Genomic DNA, 22014 nt, shown 5'->3' on the forward strand with positions numbered 1-22014 from the left:
TGTTGGGTAACTATCTCATTGACCCAACACCTTTATCTTCTTGTATTCGCTTATAGTATGCCAAAAAAAAAACTGATCATATCTCGTTTGATATTTCATTTATTTTTGAGGTACCAAATACCAGCTCCAATCGCCAAAGCTAGTACTGCCACACTACCAACATAAGGAGCCACTGATTTGACACCCGACAATAGCAGTAGCGGTCCTATTTTCTTTGCCTCTGTTCTTAACATCTTTACAGATTTCTTCTGACCAATTCTTTGTTGATAATCAAACAACAGCGGTCGTCTTGATTTTGAAAAGAATCTGTCTTCAAGACCTAGTATTGTCAAACGATCCATTATGACAGCAAGAATAATATCTGCTACATTGAACTGAGAACCTGTTAGCCAATACTCCTTTCCAGATACTCCTGCTGTTGTAGTTGTATATGAATTAAAAATAAAAGTATGTTTCATTACAATGTAATATATAAATTTCTGTTTTACGAATTTCCTTCTACTTTCTTTAAAATCATACCAGTCATGGTATGTATTTGTTTTTGGGAGGTATATATTTTTGCAGAGTCCATGTCGAACAGTGACCACTGTCCTTGATCACATGATATGCGTTTACCCTCGAACCCAGGATTTTTAGAAAGGGGGCATATGTAATGGGGAAAAATCTACAAAATTTTTTAAACATCATATATTGCTAAACATAATAACCGATTTTAGATTTAAGAGCCAGGTTCGCACGTAACCCATTGACATCCCAGATGATGTTTTTTTGTTTTAGCATAAAGAGTTTAAGGATGTATTCTTCTAACGTTTTAGTCTCGTTAAAATCTCGTTCTGGAATTATTTCCAAAATATATGATACAATTGGAAACATAAATGGATTTAAAAAATGTTATAATCAAACTTAAATCTATGAAACAATTGTGTATTTACAATGAGTATTTTTTGAGAAATCAATTTTTCCAATTTTATTACCAATCAAGTCAGTCTTTTTAGCCAAAATTTTGAGAAAATGGGTGAGGGGTACAAGAAATGATTTTACCAGAAACATGTACATTCCATATCACTTTTTTTCTTTTCAAATTTCTTAGATATGTATTTTTTCAATCATTTATAACAAAGAAGTTGAAATAATATGCATTTTGTTCTTAAAACAGAAAAATCACAAATTTACAAAGTTGACAGCATGGTAAATTTGACACAAAAAAGCATCAAAATATGATAAAACTTTCTTATATTACACCTACCTATAGTTTTTTTAAGTTAAATTTATTCAAATTGGTCCACTTCATCTTTATTGAAAGTATGAAAAAAAGTTTAATTGTGGGAATATGATTTTTTTCACGATAATAGCCCAAAAATAGGTAAAAATTGATGAAAAATGGGAAAATCATCAAAATTGGGTACTTTCAAAGGACCGTAGCAAAAAAAGAAGTGCACCACCATATGATTTTTTCTTTACCAATTATATTTTTACAGTCATATAAATCAAAAAATCAGGTTAAGAAAAAAAGTTTAAATCTAGAAATTTTTGGCTCCTCAGAGGTGTACATCCTTAAAACAAAGGTATTTTTATTTCTATGTAAAATCTTTTGTTTTTTTGTTTTGAGAAATGTAGTATTGTATTATCTGTTTCACCTTATCGACCCCCATCTTTATCACCTCATCGACCCCCATCTTTATCACCTCATCGACCCCCATCTTTATCACATATCAGTGCCGTTGCGAATATGAGGGTGCATGAGTGTTGTTATAAAAAATCGTAATAATATTATTGCATTTTTTTACAAGGTTAAACATTACCTATTTAACTTGTCATACATTGTTGCTGTTGTAGTGTCTAGAGTAAAAATACAATTACGTTTTATTTCTATACATGTCAAAATTTGTTTGATTAAATGTCTTGTTTTTTTAAGCAATAGCGTATACATTGATGGTGATTTTTTTTACAGGAGTGTACGTGTGTCATCCCATCGACTTCTGTTCTTTATCAGACATTAGCCGCAAAGCCAGGATTTTTAGTCGGGAGTGGGTGCTATTAATAAAATCTTCTGTATTTGCATTTTTTATACGGTTAAAATTAATACCGATTTTAGGTTGCACATACCTACAATGGATTATGCCGCCCTGTTAGTGAACTGATTGCACATTGCCATGAATACACACAGGGATAACGATCCGGCGGCGGCGTCGTTAACAAACTTCTTAAAAGCTTAATATTTCAGAAGGTAGAAGACCTGGATCCTTCATACTTTGTATATAGAAGCCTTATTTTATTAAGTTTCCGTCTGTCATATGTCATATGTCCATTGTCCTTTACCTCATTTTCATGGTTCAGTGACTACTTGAAAAAAATGTTAGGATTTTTAGTATTCCTAATTTCTCTCTTATCATGAGTAATAGGATAACTATATTTGGTATGTGCGTACCTTGCAAGGTCCTCATGCCCGTCAGATAGTTTTCACTTGACCTCGACCTCATTTCATGCATGGATCAGTGAACAAGGTTAAGTTTTCGTGGGCAAGTTCATATCTTAGATACTGTAAGCAATAGGTCTACTTTATTTGGTGTATGGAATGATTGTAAGGTGTTCATGTCTAACTGGCAGGTGTCATCTGACATTGACCTAATTGTTAAGTTAAGTTTTTGTGTTTTTCTTATACTGTATGCAATAGGTCAACTATATTTGGTGTATGAAAATATTTTACGATGTACATGTCAGTCCGGCATGTTTTATTTGACCTTGACCTCATTTTTACGGGTCATTGTTCAATGTTAAGTTTTTGTTTTTTTAGTTGTAGTAAAGCTTTATATTTAGGACTATCAACATAATATCAATGGTTAGTAAAGAAGGCGAGACATTTCAGCGTGTGCACTCTTTTTTATTTACAGACAATAATCATGTGATTTTTTTTAGTGATATTTATATCACAATAAAATGCAACATTGATGACTGCACGTGCTCTCCATAGCAACGTTAAAACAATGTGTAGGAAATTATGAAAAAAGAGACATTGATTTAAATTGTAAATTCCTTGTTTAGCGCTACATTGCTTCCGCCCTTTTTTCAAAATGTGCTTCGGTGAACGATAAATCCACAAAAGCGGTTTCGACGCGTAAAATTTATAAAGTATTTTGGGAGTAACAATCATATAAAAAAAGTTTTTTAACGGTATCATACCTTGACTGCTCTGTAAACTTTCTTCTAATTGATCAAAAGTTCTTTCGGTATCATCTAAACATTTTACTACATTCTCTTTCTTAAAAGCATCATCTATGCTCCTCCTTGTCTTTTCAGCTTTTGTCAAGTATGCTTGGCGTAAGTCTGGGTATTTAACGGCATTTCTTTCTAAGTTTGTTACCATATCCCTGCCAGATCGACCTGTTTGGATAATGAAAATTAATACAAATAAATGTAAATCAAATGACACCAAGTGTATACTCTATATAAAAGTAAGAATATGTGGTATGATTACTGACTTGGGACAAGCACATAAATATTGTGACGGGGTTACTAGTAATAGAAATAAGATGTGGTATGAGTGCCAATGAGACAACACTCCATCCAAGTCACAATGTGTAAAAAGTTAACAATTACAGGTCAAAGTACGGCCTTCAACACAGAGTCTTGGCTCACACCGAACAGCAAGCTATAAAGGGCCCCAAAATGACTAGTGTAAAACAATTCAAACAGGAGACCCAACGGTCTAATCTATATAAAACACGAGAAACACTTATGAACCATATCAACAAACGACAACCACTGAACAACAGGGTCCTGACTTAGGACAGGTACAAACAAATGCAGCGGGTTTAAACGTTTAAACAGGCGCCAACCTTCACCCTAACCTGAAACAGACGGTAGTGTAACATTACTACATAGAAAGACACACTATAAAATATCATTTGAAATGGCTTAACTCGATCAAAAAGACATATTAACAAAACAAGTAAACATACACTGAACGAATACATTTGATCTATGACACAATATAAATACAATATTAACAAAAAAAAGGGGATGTAAAACAATGTCAAAAAGACAACTATAACCTGGGACAAAATGGAGTTAAATAAAACAACGTACACAGGTAAATTTAAATATGATAATTTTGTTGTAAGGTGTACGAAAATATTTTTTACAAAATAAATAAATTTGTTGTACAAAGTACGATTACAGAAGTGAAAATTTATCGTCATGCTAAATACTTTTCAAAGGTGGTACATATTAAAAATATTTAGACGAGATATAACACAAAATAAGTAAAAATTGAATAATAAAAATGCATTACAAATTGTGTCAACAGATCAAATTACTGTGGATTCATTTATTTTCGTGGGTACCAATTTTCGTGGATTGAGGAAAACTTGCATTTTCGTGGATACTTGATTTCGTGGTTTTGTCAAATTTAAAGTCTGCATACAATCTTATAGAAAATTTGTAATTCTTTGAACATCTAAATTCGTGGTTTACCTGTACCCACGAAATCCACGAAAATTGGTACCCAACGAATAATAATGAATCCACAGTAACACGAAAGTACGATTTGAGAGTACTCGCAGTTACTGAAAGCTAAAATCAATTAAAACACATCCCAGGGATTTAGTGTTTTAACGCCATGGACAGTCAAAGAAGACATGACTTGTGCAATGCCAAAATCAAAGTATCGACAGGCAGTAGGATAGTTAGGATTTAACCTTATAATAAATATGTATCATGTTATATATACATAAAGCAATCTCTATATAGACTTGAAATAAACGTGGATGTGTATTTATACATGCCAAAAAAACATTCGAAAAGAATACAAATTTAGTTATCATGATTTAATTTGTTGATGACAAAATCGATATTTGTGCCAATGTAAACAATATTCAAAGATCTTATTACAACATTAATATGATAACCTTTACTAATAAGTTTGTTTAAGGTTCAATGAGTTTACACGGATCACATAGAGATTTCCGAGCTTTTAGTACAATATTACCGTAAAATTTAGGATGTGAAATACCGTTAAACATGTTTGTGAGCGATCAAATCTCTACAAACCTTATACAGTGGTGTAACAGCACAACGCAAAAACAACAAAATGACATCAGTTGTAAATAGCTTACTCAATAGATTGATACGAAGCACAACAAGCAACTAATATAAAACAATAGACAAACAGGGTGTTCTGTTACTGTACATTGATATCTTAAAATATCAGTCGCGAATCACAATGTAAACCTTTTTGGTAAGTAATGCAGACTAGCAAAAAGTTTCACTTTGTATCGAGTGGCTGATATTTAACAATATATGTACGCAGAAAACCTGATAATATGTTTATCGTACCATTTTTGGTCCCCAACGCCTCCCCACACCCCCATAAGACAGTTCTACGCTGTGTTGTCCTAACTTAAATAGTTCTGCTTCTATATTGTGACGTTGTTGATAGGTTCTGTTCGCGTCTCAAACCGTTATACAAGAATTACAGAGCGGCTGGGCAGGGTGATATAGAGCCACAGGGAAGTTGGGTAAACTCTAAATATAAAATAATGCACGATCTATTCAACGCCAGACAACTATCACAGATCCAATAATGTCTTTTTACAAAGTATATTTATTTAATATTTTAATTACTGAAGGAAAAATTACCAGGTTATCAAAAGTCCAAGAACAGCCATTTACATTGTCTGACGTTGTCAGATAAAGGAAGACACATCTTGGTCTTTATGAATAGTATCATTGGCAATCATGCCAAATCTCTAGATTTATATGCATTATGGTACAATGCATCCTGGATATCGACATGAATCCAAGAAATAGTAACATACTAGGTTGTAACAATAAAGCTATTGGATTGTCCAAACTTATATTACGTACAGAAACAGAAAAAAACGGTCTGTACTACTATATCGAGTAAAATTGTATAATATTTTATTATACCTGAAATTATCTTAAGAAATATTCTTGGCATTTTTACACCGCTGATGGACAACTCTTGATTAGCTATAACACCAAATGTCAACAATCTCACATTTATATCCGCCATTAAGTTTCGTAATCTCTGGACTTCCCTGTCAGCTGAAGTATTTGGATCTGGAATCAACTTCGGTCCTGTCGAAATTACACCATTAGAATACGAGATATTAACACTGTATTTATATTGACAATTTTGTTTACAAAACTGCAATTCTCCTTATTAAGAAACATGGGTAATACGGCGAACTTGCTCTTTAATTTAGCTAATGTTGTTTTTAATATTTCAATGTCAAGTAATTTTGTTCGGCTGTGTTGTCCAAAACGGAGATAAGATACATAATCGTACTAATACATTTAGATTTTTTTATTCTGAAACTGTTTTATACTGGAGTTTTCTGCTTTTCATGTTTTAATGTCGGGTTAATCTGTTTTTCATGTTTTAATGCCAGGTTAATCTGTTTTTCATGTTTTAATGTCAGGTTAATCTGTTTTTCATGCTTTAATAACAGGGTAATTGCACGTCTCACCGTTACTGTGTGATCTGAGACTACTATAACACAGAGATTGGTCACTTCCCGTACTGACCAGTCAAATAGTAATTAATTGTGAGTCTTCGATCACGTGACTCGGCACGTGACTCGCAATGATTGACAAGAAGGATTCGACCGCCATTTTTGACAGCGAAAGAGAAAATAATAATTAACAAATGTGGATTTATAAAGAGTGTTATGTTCCGGTAAGTGTGAATATAAGATTTGACATGTTCATAAATGTTGGTTTATAAGCACTTTAAATAAAATAAGTGCAGTTATAGACTTGAATTTACCGACCAAACCGGAAAGTAACCTCGAGTTATTACCAGTCCGTGGGACAGGGTCAATGAGCAACTCACCCATAACTTACATTCAGATGAACAATCTGTTTTCCGGATAATGTATGTGCAAGCCTTAGTATTTAACCGATGTAATGATGTAAAATTTGTAATTATATGAAATTCCAATTTTTCTGTATCTTTAAGTTCCCGCCGCAGAACTGAGAAACACACGAGACAAGTTGCACACACACAACATGAGGTCTGATAGGTGAATTTGTATTGTTAGTGAAAGAAATTTAGATTTATATTTGGTTCCCTTGATAATATATATGCAGTCTATACATGCTAGTATAATAATATTATGCAATGAAAATGTGTCACCATGTGAAATACCAGTACATCATGAGTTCCTAAATAGACGTATTTTTTTAAAATAATTGACCCGAGTCTCAAGTCTCAGATTACTGTCTTAAAAATTAATGAATTGCCTATGCTATAAACTTGACAAAGATTATTTCTTTTTATTCATAATATATTCTTTATTGTAGGAATACCCCCAGAAAGAAATCACGCATTAGAAGAAGGGAGAAGTACTACAGGAGAAAATGACTTTTTTTAGTATTTTTTTTAATTTCATTGAATTTGTCATGCTTGTCGTACATGGAGAAATAAATATTTAAGTCTTTGAATATACATTTTTATTATTATATAAATTAAAACTAAGACAGGAATGCAGAAATTCACTAACACGCTCAGTTTGGATAACAGTTCAATGAAAGAAAAAAAAAACAAGTAACCACACATCTTTATATATTAAAGGAATAGCCACTTGAAGCAAACTTTAAGGAGATTTTTATATATTTTTGCTAATGATCATCAGACAACTCCTTTAGTCCAAATGAAGTTCAATGAAGTGGATGTAAGTTATTAGAATGCACCGTAATTACCTTCAACAATGAGAAAACCTATACCGTGCAGTCAGCTTCAAAAGTCCCTGACATGGAAAATATATAACAATTCACTAGAGAAAACGAAGTGTCTACAATAACAAAGCAATTTACGAAAATTCAAATATGACGGACATGAACCAACAGCAACCACTGAATTACAGGCTCCTGACTTAAGACGGGCACATAAAGAATGTGACAATGTTAAATATTTTTAGCAGTTACCCAACAAAAAAATGTTATAGGGAACCTATTTACAAAGCATCATGCCGACAACAATTAACATGGTTTGTCACCAAACATTGAACAAGCACATTTATATTTGCCCTGGCTAAAAAAACTAAAGCAAATCACAACTCTTTTCATCTGAGTTGCTCAATTATTAGGGTTACAAAAAGCATAGCGATATAACTAAAACATACGACACTTTAACAATAGACAATATTCAAATTTTCCAAAAACTTTACGGCTCTGTATTGAAGCACAAAATTTCTTGTCTGGGATTTTGAAAGAGGGCACATATTTCTGGTGTTGAAAAAATGTCATCGTAATTTACACTAATGTGGTTCTATTTATGTAAACAGAGATAATTTGATTATTCAGTCACATAATTTTGAAGCTTCTTCGTTCTGATTTACATGTACTAGCGGTTGATGCTTCTTTTGGAGTTTTTGTAGTTTTTGCAGTCTTTGCAGCAGGGACGTATAGTCATCCTCAGATTCAATATCTGATGCAGTATATTCACCGCGTAAAAGATCAAGATTGAGATCATTATCATCCCAAGATAAAAAATCAATGTTACTGGACATTGTGAATTGAAAAATGAAAATGCCGGCGATATTTTGGGAACATGTATATAATTTGTAGGGCTTATGTTTGCTTTATGTATCCATTGCAGTTATAACCTCTTTGCTGATCTGTTACGTAAGGAAATTACTCCTTTACCTTTAAGGAAATTTTTTCTCTCTTCTGTGATCGCGGCTTATTACATTGTTTGCAAAAACTTGACCTAATTATCAGACGGAAATTTAAAAAAAGTGGGGGGGGGGGGGGGGGGGGGTTGAAACTTGTTTGAAAAAAAAATTTACGTTGGATAATCTGAATGAGGGTCTGGATGGGGGTTCTTTATTTCCTATAATTTCTATGCCATTTTTCTCTATTCTTTAAATCTTAATAACTTATTATTTTCTCTTCTCTATTCTTTATTTGTCGGTCCATTTTTCTCCATTCTATACTTTTTTTTGCCCCTATTTCTCCATTCTATAAAACCCCATCCACACCCTCCTGAATCCTACCACAAGTGCACCGACGATATTTGACAAGGTTTACTACAATAAACATGTATATTGGGCACTCAGCAGTGAAATACCTTACAAGTATAGAATAAAAGTTTACTGCAATAAACGGAGCCTCGTGTACCTTGGGCACCCAGCTGTGAAACAAAATTCATCTCCCATGCTTTTGAGACTACCTGTCTACAGGTAAAATATATGTATATTAGATACAATTAACGGACGTGTAGCAAAACAATGTAACTGTAAGATTGATAAGATTAATCACATTCACATTTTCAAGAGTGGCCGCATAATAACAAACTATTAACAAATTATTATTGATTAAAAACAAAAATTTAAATATGAATAGAGATAACTGCATTTGAAAGATAAAAACTATATTCTTTTTTTTTTTGATTGATTCAATTTTTTTTTAAATTATTTTTAAAAGAAAAATAATAATATCCGATACTGTTATAGTATTCTCAGTGATAGGTGATATATGTCGTCTGCTACGGTCGAATACGAAACTACGTTAAAATAACGTAGCTATCTACCGGAGACTCAGATAATCCGATAAATCTATAGTGACCAATCTCTGTGTTATAGTAGTCTCAGGTGTGATAAGACATTGGTTTAGGCCAGAAATGGCCAGAAATATTATCAAATACGTAGTTTATTTAATTCTATTTGGTAATAATTATAGAATCTGGAACTTGTCTTTGACATTTTGTTGAAGACTTATGAAGTGTAAGTACGGAGCAAAACATGAAAATGTATTTAACCGCTTAAAAGCATATTACTGTATGTGCCCGTCCTAAGTCAGCAGCCTTTTAAATTTTAATTCATTAGTTGTCTTTTGTTGCTGTATATCATACTTGTTTTTCATTTTATTGTTTTGCACGTAAATTAGCCTGTTCATTTCTCGTTCGTATTGTTTTATATTTGTCATTTCGGGACTTTTTATAGCTTGCTATGCAGTATGGGTTTTGTTCATTGTTGAAGGCCGTACGATGACCTATCATGGCTTGTTTACTTCTAGCGGATTATTTGGTCTTTGGTGGAGAGTTGTCTCATTGGCAATCATAGCACATCCTCTTAGTTTTATAATAACTATTTGTTTCATTCATGTACTCACCTGATTTTACTTCTTTATCAATATATTCAATTATTTTGTCTGACTCTACGATAATTTTCTCTCCGTCTTTTAAAACAGGGACTAGCCCATCAGAATTTATTCTCATGTAGTCAGGACTGTTCTGTTCACCAGTATGGAGGTTTACCAGCTTACGATTGAATCTGCAGTCTTTTTCAAAAAGTGCTAGTAGTACCTAAAGGACCATGAGTATATATACAGGTTATAACATGGCATTTTTCATATCAGACCCCTTATCAGCCCTAGGTCATGATATCAGCCAGAGAGCCGACAGGCTCGAGGGATGATTTTGACCATGGGCTGATAAGGGGTCTGATATGAAAAATGACATGTTATGTTCTTTTTATCATATACTTCAGCAGAAGCCATACAGACTTTTTGAAACTTTATAAAATTGATTTAATGTATTATATTTTTTTTTTGCATTTTTTAATAATATATTTTCCTGTTTCCTACTATTCGTTTTCCTACTATTTGTTATGTTTTTCACTAAAATGTACCACTGAGCGATATTAACCGGAAGTAGTTGATATAAACCGGAAGCAGTTGATAACGAAAGTCATATCATACGGCTAAGACAATTCTTCAAATTTAATGAATATATGTACAAATTAGTTTTATCAAGGGGTACAATTATACCATTATTTTGTATAAGTATATGATAAACACATATATAAGTATATAAACAAATACAACAAAACGTGATTAACATAATTTTTATCTTGGATACCCCGTCTTTTTATTTCAGATTGGTCTGTTGCATCGTAAACTGATCAAACCCAACGCTGCCAGGGATATCGTTTAATGTTTCATAAAGAGTAGTGGTTTCAAGCGAGGTCGTAGAGGGCGTGCACCCCCAAAAGGCGCCCTAACCTCAAAACCTGGATCTGCCCCTGATCTAGACTTCTCCTCAAATCCGCCAGTTAGTCGCGCGAGTCCGTTTGAAAGTGCTGGCACGTTCAGTCGATAAATCCCAAGCCCTGTGTAGAAATAAGGCAACAACTTTGAAAGTATTTGCCTAGATGTTAAGGAAAGCAACATTTTATCAACTTTTTGTAACAGAAGAAGCAAAATCGAAACTCTATGGCAAGCTTAGTGGTATTTTCTGCAGAGTTTAGGGTTTTAAAAACTAATAAGTTTAAGTTAATTTGCATATTAAAATCTCTAACAAATGTGTTACATATTTGTCGACTCAGTTATAAGAATTTCGAAATATTTACTTTAGTTTTTATGTACACCCTTAACCTTATTGATTTGTGATAACACACTTCTGCCTTAACATATTAAAAATGAGCTGCTATGATTGTCAACATAATATTCAGTTCTAGATATAAGTTTTAAGTAGGAATCAAGGTATGAACGTGTTGGGGGTTGTAAATCACCCACTGTTGGTTGGAAATACAAGTTATTCATATTTACCTTTTGTGAGCAGAATGATGAATAATAATAATAGAGCGTGAAGCGACTGGTCGACATCTTCTTAAATTATCCTTCGGCAGGTCATCAGTTTATATCAAATAAAATGTCGGCTATCATTTAGATAAATATAGATTTTTTTCACCATTTGTCTACAGGTACTCACTAAATTGTGGCAGTAAAAGGTATGTTGGCTACAATAAACAAATAGGGATATGAAGACAAATTGTCAAACAATGTGACAGACGTTATAGCCATGTCGAGCTCATATTGACCGTTCGTTAGGATAAATAATTGAAGTTAATTGTTTTTGTTGTATTTTGTTTTGTGTTTGTCTGTTTTAAACTTTGAAAACGGAGACTGATTGGTCAAAAAATATTTTAATTATATTATTGTCAGCTATATGACTAAGACCAAACTTTCTCCGGTTATACAACATCTTCACAAAGTTATATAACATTGTACAGCATAGTGCCAGAAATGATTCAAATTTTTTTATGGACGCCTAAAAGAACTAAAATGTTAATTGAACTTTGAATAAAAACTAACCTTACTTTTAATATTTTGTTATGCCACCCTTCTGAACTAGAACTTTACATCTTTCACTGTGTTTCGCGGTGAGAAAAAGTTTTCCACATTATAATCTGACCAACAAAGAGGAAACTGATGATTTGTTAGACATGTCTGTATGTTGAATACCTGCAGATGTTTACCAGTTCCCATTCATATTGTTTTTATTTATTAATAATACTTTAACAAAGCGATGTAATGTACTTAGCTTATTTTAATTTCTTCCGTAAGAATACCGTAGCATTTTATTTGTTTACTTTTGCTAGATAGCAAAATACATTGATTCTTTTTTCACACCCTTTTACTTTGCTATCGGTAATACATATACATTGAATTATTAAACAATGTATGGTTTGGCTATCGTGTACAGCAAAATTTGTCTGCGACGGTTTCCGATTGCCTTTATAGTACGATGCATTTCGCAATCGTGTACAACAGACTTTGATCTGTGTTACATTTTTTGTACCTATTGCATCTGCCGTACCTATGGTCGGTAATTGAGTGTGTTATTTGTCGTTGAAACTTTTTAAAATGTATATTTGCATCTTTTAATCCATTAAGTGCACCTACAATAACGTCTGTGACGACGTCGTCGACTTCAATTGTTACTAACACGACCGTGACTTCAAGAATTCATTTCCAGTTTAACAATGTAGGTTTCAAGTATGGCGAGTGAATATCGGAATCATTCTGAATACATAATAAGTTTGCTGAGGGAAAATGAGCGACTTCTGAAGGAAAATTCATTTTTGAAAAACTATTTGGTAACGGTGAAAAATAACGCAACTTTAAAAACTGCAAATGTTCTCACTGCTGTTTTAACTTGGACCGATGACAGCCTCTGTAGAAAGTTTGAAGGCAAGTACAATGTATATAATATACTATACTACTGACAAAAAAAAACCTCGACGTGTCATACTGATAATAAACATTTAACACAAAATAACATAAAATGAAGAAGAAAAAAAACATTTTATATGATAAATCAAATTTCTCTAAACGTTATAAAAAAGAGTGTCGAAAAAATAAAATAGTCATTACAATTTATTTTAAAAAGTGTTTGTTTAAATAAGAATAAAACAATTATGTGATCTCATATAAATGATATGAAGTTTGATAATGAAATGCCATACATTTTCATCCTCATCTTATATCAGAATGTGTAAACTGGGTCCTTGATTGGTTAAGTGATTGGTTAATGCATAAATTATAAAGATCAATGACAAATATTACATGAAAAGTCAGTACAACAAGTTAATTGTATGTGAATATAACTCTGATTTGTTCTTAACCGATATGTCTTTGAATTATTAATGTGCTAGCAGATAGACCGCAAGAAAGATGTGTCATCATACGAAAATACCTAGCTGATGAGCACGCTCTTGTGTCTTACTCAAATTATTGCATACTTCCAGGAAAGTCTTTGGTTGGACTACAACGGTATAAAGCCACCAAATCACGCCCTCTTGGCAAGTACAATACAACGAAACCTCCGAGGCGATTGGGTGTCTTTGGCACAGGTCGATTTTGCGTGGCTAAATTATCAGCGTGAGCACTAGATTCGTCGCTATTTAATCATTATTTTGTTTGCTTATAACTCCTGACATAATCATTTTTATCGAAACCTAGTTATTACCAGAAATTTATTCCGGCCTAGTAATGGAGTTTATTTACTAGCATTATATATCAAGTATATTCATTTTAGATGCATTTTCAAGATTTGGTCAAGAAACGAAAGAAACGTGCTGTACATGTTCGCAAAGTTATTACGAACAAACTTCAGCTCCCGGTGTCACGGTAACAGACACAGTTGCCTATCAAAATGAACCAACACCACAAAAAAGTCAATATATTAATCAACTACAAGTACCGGTTCAGAACCAAAAGATAAAACCTCAATCGCCTTTTCGTCCACAGCAACAAAATTCATCTGTCGATCGTCGAAACAGACCTCCATTTCCAGCTGATTCACAATTTGGTTCGTCAGAAAATACATTTAGACCCATTTCGCCAGCTAGACCAGAACAGACAAATTTGATAAACATTTCAGCCGGGTATCAAACAGCGGAATCATTCCCTCAAAAGCAATATTACAATACTATGAATCAATTAGGTCAACAGTCCGTTGATGATACCGATGCTATATTTTTACCGCAGCAACAAAATCCACAACCAAGGGCTTCTTCCATGCCAACTAAACTACTATCTCCACATATGGATCAGAATGTTAGACAAAGATCCCCAGTTGTACAAGGAATACCAGTAGCTGAACCATTCGTTGCTACAATGCCAACAAAACAGTTACCCTCTGGACAAAGATCCCCGATGCCGCAAGGCGTACCTTCATTTGGCGGCAGTAATACTCTGAATCAGCAATCTTATAACAGAGAACAGCCTATCAGAAATGATCAATCTCTGCAGATTGACCAGTCATCTATTAATCCGCGTATTCAAGTAAACATGCCATCCCCAAACATATCAGCAGTCAACCAATATGAGGAATGGAATAGTTTGATCTACCAACCACCAGAAATGATATCAAATTATCAGGGAATGAAAGCAGATCAAACAGGTTTCAGTAATCGGAGGACTGGAAGCGAAGGTTATGGAACTCACATTGAAACTGATGCTGCTGATTCTATCCGTAGCGATTGGAGGACTAGACTCGGAGAACCAGTGGCTGCATCTACACCTATCAAAGGCGGAAGGAGTACACAGTATGAATATCAAGGTATGTGTGTATGATTCACGGTTGAAGGTGTGACAGCACTATATAAGATTATCCGAATTCCCAGCAAATGTTGATATAAAGAGCAACAAAATAAACGCTGTTCCTTTATTTGCATGCATGGTTATTTTCCGATATTTTATGGGATTTTCTTGTCTCTTGTCTCTTGTCTCTTCTTGTGCTTAGAAATGTTTATATATATATTTTTTTAAATTTTTAAAGTCATATTATCCCCTGATCCCTATATATAAGTCCGACCACATCTGGTATCTTGCAGAAATTTTTGTTAGATAAAAATTCTTGAGATGAAGATGACCAATAAAAGCGCCGTTCCTTTGCTTTTTGTGTGTGTGTGTGTGTGTTGGTTTTTTGTCGTTGATTGGTATGTCAATATTCTTCCTTGTCCATACAGAACGTAAAACATGTTTGTGTGCTATATATGAGGGACTGGGTGGGGTTTACAGAATAGAGAATAATGGCCACATTAAATATATATAATAAAAAAGAAAAATGCTTTAAAAATATTGTAAGAATACAGAAATTACGGATCCCCCCGTCTATACCATATATTCGCTGATGCAGTGCAACATCAGTTCAAAATGGTGACGTTTTCGTAAGGTATAAAGATGTTTTTGTTATTTGTAAGATTTGCCATACACTGAAGGAGTTGGTCGCACGAATGATGGTCATTATTATCCGTAATATATGCAATAACCTAAAATTAGTATTACCAGTACAATAAATGTATAGAATGTAGAAGTAGTAGTAGTATATAATAGTTAATAGATGCATGAATTTTTTTTCGGCAATCATACCACATCTTCTTATCTTTATAATACACTAATCTTTAATTTGTTTGTTTAGATAATACAATTCAGAGCATGAAGCCACCACCAAAAGTACCAAAGCAGAGTATCCAAACAGGTGGGTACAACATTTTCTTATTTTGATATTGTTAAAAGAATAGAATGAATTCAAGATAAGTGATAGAACGCTGACAAGAAGCTGAGATGGAACGATATTTGGTTTTTACGCGCGCTTAGTTTAGGTAGCCAATACAAGTCATAGTAAGGACATTCGAATGCTAAAAGGAGGCATAAAGATGGAATGTGGTAATGGTTTGATTAGCCACTATTTGACTCTATATTGAGCACGCATCTTTGAATGATGCACGTAATGAAATAATTTAACAAAGTCTGTTATGAGTCTGAAATCAATAAACGGTCTCTCAAGTACAAAAAAAATATTGACAAAATAACTACAGACAACCTCTTACGAGGTTCCTTACTTTGGACAAGAACATTAGCGCAGTTTTAAAGAATGATCGCATGTCAGACTCAGTGCGTTTGTACGCGTTAGCTCGTTCGTACAATATATCATTAATTCACATCTGGCTGCTGAATAGATCTTCTGTTTATTTATAGTTTTAATTTTTATCATATTGGGGGGGGGGGGGGGGGGGTTCCGGGGGTTGGAACCCCTCCTTTTTTTTGGCGATCAATGCATTTGAATGGGGACATGTACATGTAGTTGGAACCCCCCTTTATCCTGGGTTAGGAACCCCCTTTTATAAATGGCTGGATCCGCCCCTGCTACTCGACACTGACTGTTAAATCATACTTCCGGTAAGTTTACTATAATTGTACTATATTTCTCACACCTCACTCCTATTATTTTTACTTCGAATTCATTTTTTTGCTATAGGTTGTATTCTTCTGTTAAGAATTGTTTTTTCCTTAATCTGCTTTAAATGGAAAGTGTTGTAGATCCCTCTACAGAAATGTTTTATTGTCTAATTAAAATTTTGGGCAAAACATACAGAAAAAAAAGAAACAGATGCATTGTATTTTCAGGCGTTTCCGTGTTGCACCGGCCAGTAGACCAGGTCATTGGCCTGAAACCAGCTTACACAGACCAACACCGTCTACGAGTTTTAAGAATCCGACCGAATAAACGTATTATTGGAGAAGTAGCATTTCAGTTGGATAGAAGAATTTTGGAGTATGTTTTTACATGGAAGTACACACCAGATAGTTCACAAGACAAAAGGCGTCGTTTCTATGGTTACACTATAAGCAACATGGGTGCTATGATACGAAAGGAAGCTACTGATAGAACTGGACAATTTAATGCTAAAAAAGAATTAGAGATGCGGTACCGGTTTGATTACGTAATCAAGGCACTATCCAAGTATGGTTATGCTTTAGAAAAACATTCTATCTTAACGCAAGATTTGGTCAATCGGTATGGACTTTTAAGTGGACCACCAGACCGCAAGACCGCAAGCGAAATTGGATTGGACGACCCCGTTATTCTTCGCGTTCTTCTGGGCCAGATGATAAAAGATGACAATCTCCTACAGGAAGTACTGATTTTACTTGATTGTCTCTGTTTGTTGGCACATGAAGATAAGAGAACTATATTCCTTTACTGATGTTGTGTCCTAGTAATCAATAAATTAAAAAAGCTTCGTCGTCTTTGTATATAGATCAGATAGTAACTGAGAGCTAAAAACAGTCATCTTGTTATTCATTTTTTTCAAATAGTTTTTATGAATGTTAAAATTCAATAGTTTCACAATATTTGCATATGATCAAAACAAATGTGAAAATGATAAAATTCTTAAACACAATTTCTTTGCATCAACATACTTGCTCGTATCCATATGATATTACAGTAACAATAGTTTATATATATACTTGTATATAAATGAAGAGATGATATAATTGCCAATGATACAACTATTCGTCACACTTAAAACGACTAGTATGTATTTTAGGGCAGCATATATAAACTATACTGTCATTGTAATGTTGTATTGGTAAGAGCAAGAATACATTAAAATAGGTTAAAATATTAAAAAAATATTTATTGAATAAAATCAAACATCTCAATGAGGAAAAGTAAAAGGGGATACATGTCCACAGCGCCTGTGACTTTTGGAAAACAAGGCCCATTTTAAGGAACACGTAGGTAAAAGAGCTATAACCAGGACCATGTTTAATCACATTATCACTTCACGAAATAGTAGAACATTCTTGCAATCATCCACATTGTCCTCAGATTTGAAACTTGCACTCTCTTATGCATTATTGAGCTTTTATCAGGTCATAGTGCGGAAACAGGTTAAAAAATTATTCACTACCAACCCGCAAATTGTAAGAAAAGTTGTTTTGTCAGGAAAAATTATATTTGTGTGAATATAGGTATTCCGAAAAGTTATGTCTTTCGGATTAAAACTGAAGTGAACATATCAACTTATTTCATAAATTTTTATTCATTGAAATGTTTTACATTTTTTAACAGGTAGGGAACACTACCTTATATGGATATGCATAAATTAGTATACTAATGTCCTCGCAAATATTATACAATTACTGTCTTTTGATGAGGTAAATATGTGGTTTTATTGACTTTTGAAAAAACTGATATTCACTGAGGCCAGCGGCCGAAGTGAATATCAGTTTTTCAAAAGTCAATTAAACCACATATTTACCGAAACAAAAAACAGTAATTGTTTTATTCCATATTCCCAGAGAGTACCAAGAGAAATGTATATAATGACAATTATTTACCAAAACCAATTGTACATCAAACGATTTTAACATAACGTAAAAGCACGCGACGTTTTGCGCGGTGAATATACTTTTTCCGCAGGTGAATATGCTTATTTATTCAAAATCCAATTCATATAGAAAAACCTACTTAGTTTCTATCAATATGGAATAAAATTACGTATGACGCTTTTTTTTTACCTGGGTTTTTTTTACCAATCCAATAAATGGGTAACAATGCATGATGGACTACTACGTGTTTACGATCAACCGAAAACACGTGTTATTTGACTGCAATACAACACATTTTTTTCATACATTGCGGGATAAACAATTTTGCTTAGTTTTTTCAACTTTTTTATCTACATTTATAGTTCGTGATATAAAGTATTCGTTTCATGCTCAGATTAACGAATAGTTGTTTCTATGCGAAGAAACGAGTGCTTGAATTACCCGAAATATAGCCATTGAAAAAGCTCAAATGATTTTATTACTGGACATTGGTCATTGGAAATTTCACTATTTTACGTGAAATTGATGCATAGACACAATGCATAACAATGGAAAAACCTGTTCAACTACTATTACAAGGCGAAAAAGAAAGTCGAATCGTGTAACCAATAAACAATATTTTTTTTAATCTGAGCATGCAAATTGAAGATTATGTTATTTAATGAATGGCTATTATTTATTTTGAATTTATTGAACCATAAAATTAATTTTTGATTCTTCACATTGAATAATCCGCGAATTATGTAAAATGTGAAGAGTCAAAAATTAATTTTATGGTTCAATAAATTCAAAATAAATTATTGTCATTCAATATAAATAAATTTCTATCAAAAATAAGGCTCATGGAGCTTTTTATATTATTTATATTAACAATAACAACGTACACACATGTTGGCGTATGAATACACAACGTCAGAGTGGGCTTGTCGCCATAAAAATTGACAACATTGAAAATAAAGGTAATACTTTTAACCAATCAGAAGACAGTAAATACACCAAATTTATATATATATATATATATATATATTACATTTAAGGGCATACGATACAGTTTTGATCCCACGGTGATTTTTTTACGAAAATTTGCATACAAGCTATTTTTCACCTAATCAATTCAAATATATAATAAAAAATATACCTTCATGTGCTACTTTAAGAGATAAATGGGGTCGAAATTTTACACATTTACTAAAAATTTCGTTTTTTTTGGACATTTCTCTCCTTTGGATAGACATACCTAACTTTTTTGTTTCAAAAGATAAACACGAGCGGATTTTTTATAAATATTTGCAAATCTTCTTTACATAAGTATGCTCTAAATTTGTATAACAATTCTTTGTAAATAATTAATGTTTATCAAAGTTTCGTGATTTTAGAAAAAAAACGGCATTTTTTGCTGTATATATTTATCTAATCTTTAAAAAATTTCATCGGTGACATTTTCGTAAAAATTGGTACAAATAATCTTCATACGTAATTAAACCTAATGTCATTTTAAAAAAGAGGGGTCCATGAACTCGTTTTCAAGTTAAATCAGTCTGAATGATAAAAATGAGTCGAAAAAAAACCCCATCTTTTCCCAATATGTCACAGTTTGACGTTGCGAAAAATAACATTTTACGTTGTTAACGTCATTACCTCCCCTGCAACTGTATCGTATGCCCTTTAAATACATTGGCTGAACAAAAATATTTATCATGCGAGTCCCAGACACTTTATAAGTTGAATTTTTTTCACTAATTCCACGTGTTTTACGTAGTGCATGTAGTAGTAAACTCGTAGTAGCCCACAATGCATTGTAGTTCATTGAATCGATTGGTCAGTTTTTCAAAGCCATGTTTACCTTCTATTTGGGAAATTACTTTGCAAATATATACTGACGTCAGGAAATCTAGAGTTCCTGACCTGTTTAACATTAATATATAACAGGTAATATGATCATTATACACTCTGTGCGGTCTTCTCGATTTATTTTGTTTGATATTTCCGTCAAATAAGTCACCCGGTTTTTACCCTAGTGACATAGACTTATGACACTTATTAAACATCCAAATATGTTAGGACTTCATGTGTTAGTTGGCTCAGTGTATATTGTTCAAATTTATATATTTTTTCTTCGCATTATTTCCAGGCTATGTTTGATGTTCATAACATACTCACCAGTGTCATACGAAATGAGATATGAATGATAATGTTCACTGATTCGTTTACTCAGTGCTGATCTAAATATAAATTAAATGGAAACGGAAATAAAAATATCCCAAAATAAGAAGTCAACTTAAAAAACCGATCTTTCAATATCTAACGTTCATTAATGATACTGAGAAGCACAACAATGAACATACCGTTTGCATCTCAGGTTTGCATGGTGTAAAAAAAGTAAAAGTGGTGTCCGTTACAGTGTTCTACATTTGGCAGTGGTATTGTTGTAAATTGTACAGACCTCATAAACGACTTCCGGCAACATTTCTGATTATGTCCCTTGAACAGGTCAACTATTGTTTACTGAAGATTGACACTTAGTTATCGGGTATGTTAAATATGCGATATATGTAGCATGAATACAAAATGCATATTGTAGTAAACATTATATCCACGTTGTTATAAAATGTGCTACCCATGCAGTTTATTTTCGGTTCCAAAATTAGTACAATACAAAAATATGGGCGTTTCAAGTCCTGTCAAGCGAAAATGTATCCACCGGCACTGCTTTGTCCATTGATATCCCGTATTCAATCAGTTTGGGTAAATTAATCACTACTGATTAGTTGAGATATTTTTCTATTTAAAGTGATGACTCCCTGAACTGTTGAACATCACCCCACGTTTACAACATCCCGATTATTGATCGTCATGTGCTTTTAAATTCTTTGAATATCTATAAATAGAAACTTTTCATTTATATTTTGACTAGAGAAAACAACATAATATAGCATAAATCACTGACAGTTTCAGGTATGCCATATAAATCTAGTATATCTTTTTTTTCAGAATATTTATATCCTTGAGGTGTACTGTACCAATATTAATTCACTAGAAATAATAGTCTGTCCATTGGTCTGTCTTTCCTGTGTTTCTGTTGACATTCTAAAAAAATCAGGATAGGTACATGTAGGTATTTAGGCAAATGATATTATTTACTAAAGTTTTTGAATGGTTTAAATAGGAGAAACAGTCTGACATTAATAGTGTACTTTTAAAAAATGACAAGAAAATCTTTTAGGATAGGCATAAAAAATAAGTGTATGTCAGTGTATAAGGTAAAGGGTTAGCAGAAACACAGGTATTTTTTTCGGCCTTGTGCTCTTGCACCACTTTCCAGGTTAGGGAGAGAGTTGAGTGTTCAAATATATTTGTACATGTATAATAAAAATGAGAATGGAAATGGGGAATGTGTCAAAGAGACAACAACCTGACCAAATAGCAGAAAACAGCCGAAGGCCACCAATGGGTCTTCAACACAGCGAGAAAATCCAGCACCCGGAGGCAGGCTTCAGTTGGCCCCTAAACAAAATGTGTACTATTTCAATGAAAATGGACGTCACACTAAACACCGAAACATATAAATGAACTAAAATA

General features: G+C 33.1%; 3 protein-coding genes and 1 long non-coding RNA gene across 6 annotated transcripts in view; 3 read left to right on the forward strand and 1 right to left on the reverse strand.

Moving 5' to 3' along the window:
• On the reverse strand, positions 1-20910 carry LOC127700238 (ganglioside-induced differentiation-associated protein 1-like). Its single transcript, XM_052203663.1, has 6 exons — positions 20781-20910; positions 11575-11765; positions 10138-10330; positions 5929-6099; positions 3181-3381; positions 1-415 (listed from the first exon to the last, which is right to left on the reverse strand). Exons 2-6 carry the CDS (start codon positions 11629-11631, stop codon positions 96-98), a joined length of 942 nt encoding a protein of 313 aa, XP_052059623.1. The 5' UTR covers positions 11632-11765; positions 20781-20910; the 3' UTR covers positions 1-95.
• On the forward strand, positions 6510-7467 carry LOC127700244 (uncharacterized). Its single transcript, XR_007981505.1, has 2 exons — positions 6510-6700; positions 7327-7467. It is a non-coding gene; the product is annotated as an uncharacterized LOC127700244 (long non-coding RNA).
• LOC127700233 (uncharacterized) lies at positions 13851-17313 on the forward strand. Its single transcript, XM_052203657.1, has 3 exons — positions 13851-14872; positions 15734-15793; positions 16723-17313. The coding sequence occupies exons 1-3, from the start codon at positions 14242-14244 to the stop codon at positions 17301-17303; spliced, it is 1272 nt and encodes a 423-aa protein (XP_052059617.1). The 5' UTR covers positions 13851-14241; the 3' UTR covers positions 17304-17313.
• LOC127700240 (plasmolipin-like) overlaps positions 20887-22014 on the forward strand; it is a 28558-nt gene continuing 27430 nt past the window's right edge. Inside the window, exon 1 of one of the 3 annotated variants that reach the window (XM_052203667.1) lies at positions 20887-20965. The gene's annotated coding sequence lies outside the window, so the exon portion shown is untranslated. Of the gene's footprint in view, positions 20966-21349; positions 21391-22014 lie in introns of those variants that run through there. The other 2 variants (XM_052203665.1, XM_052203666.1) reach the window with 2 other exon arrangements.

The sequence above is a fragment of the Mytilus californianus genome, unplaced genomic scaffold (assembly GCF_021869535.1).
Source record: "Mytilus californianus isolate M0D057914Y unplaced genomic scaffold, xbMytCali1.0.p SCAF_5, whole genome shotgun sequence".
Taxonomy (NCBI): domain Eukaryota; kingdom Metazoa; phylum Mollusca; class Bivalvia; order Mytilida; family Mytilidae; genus Mytilus; species Mytilus californianus.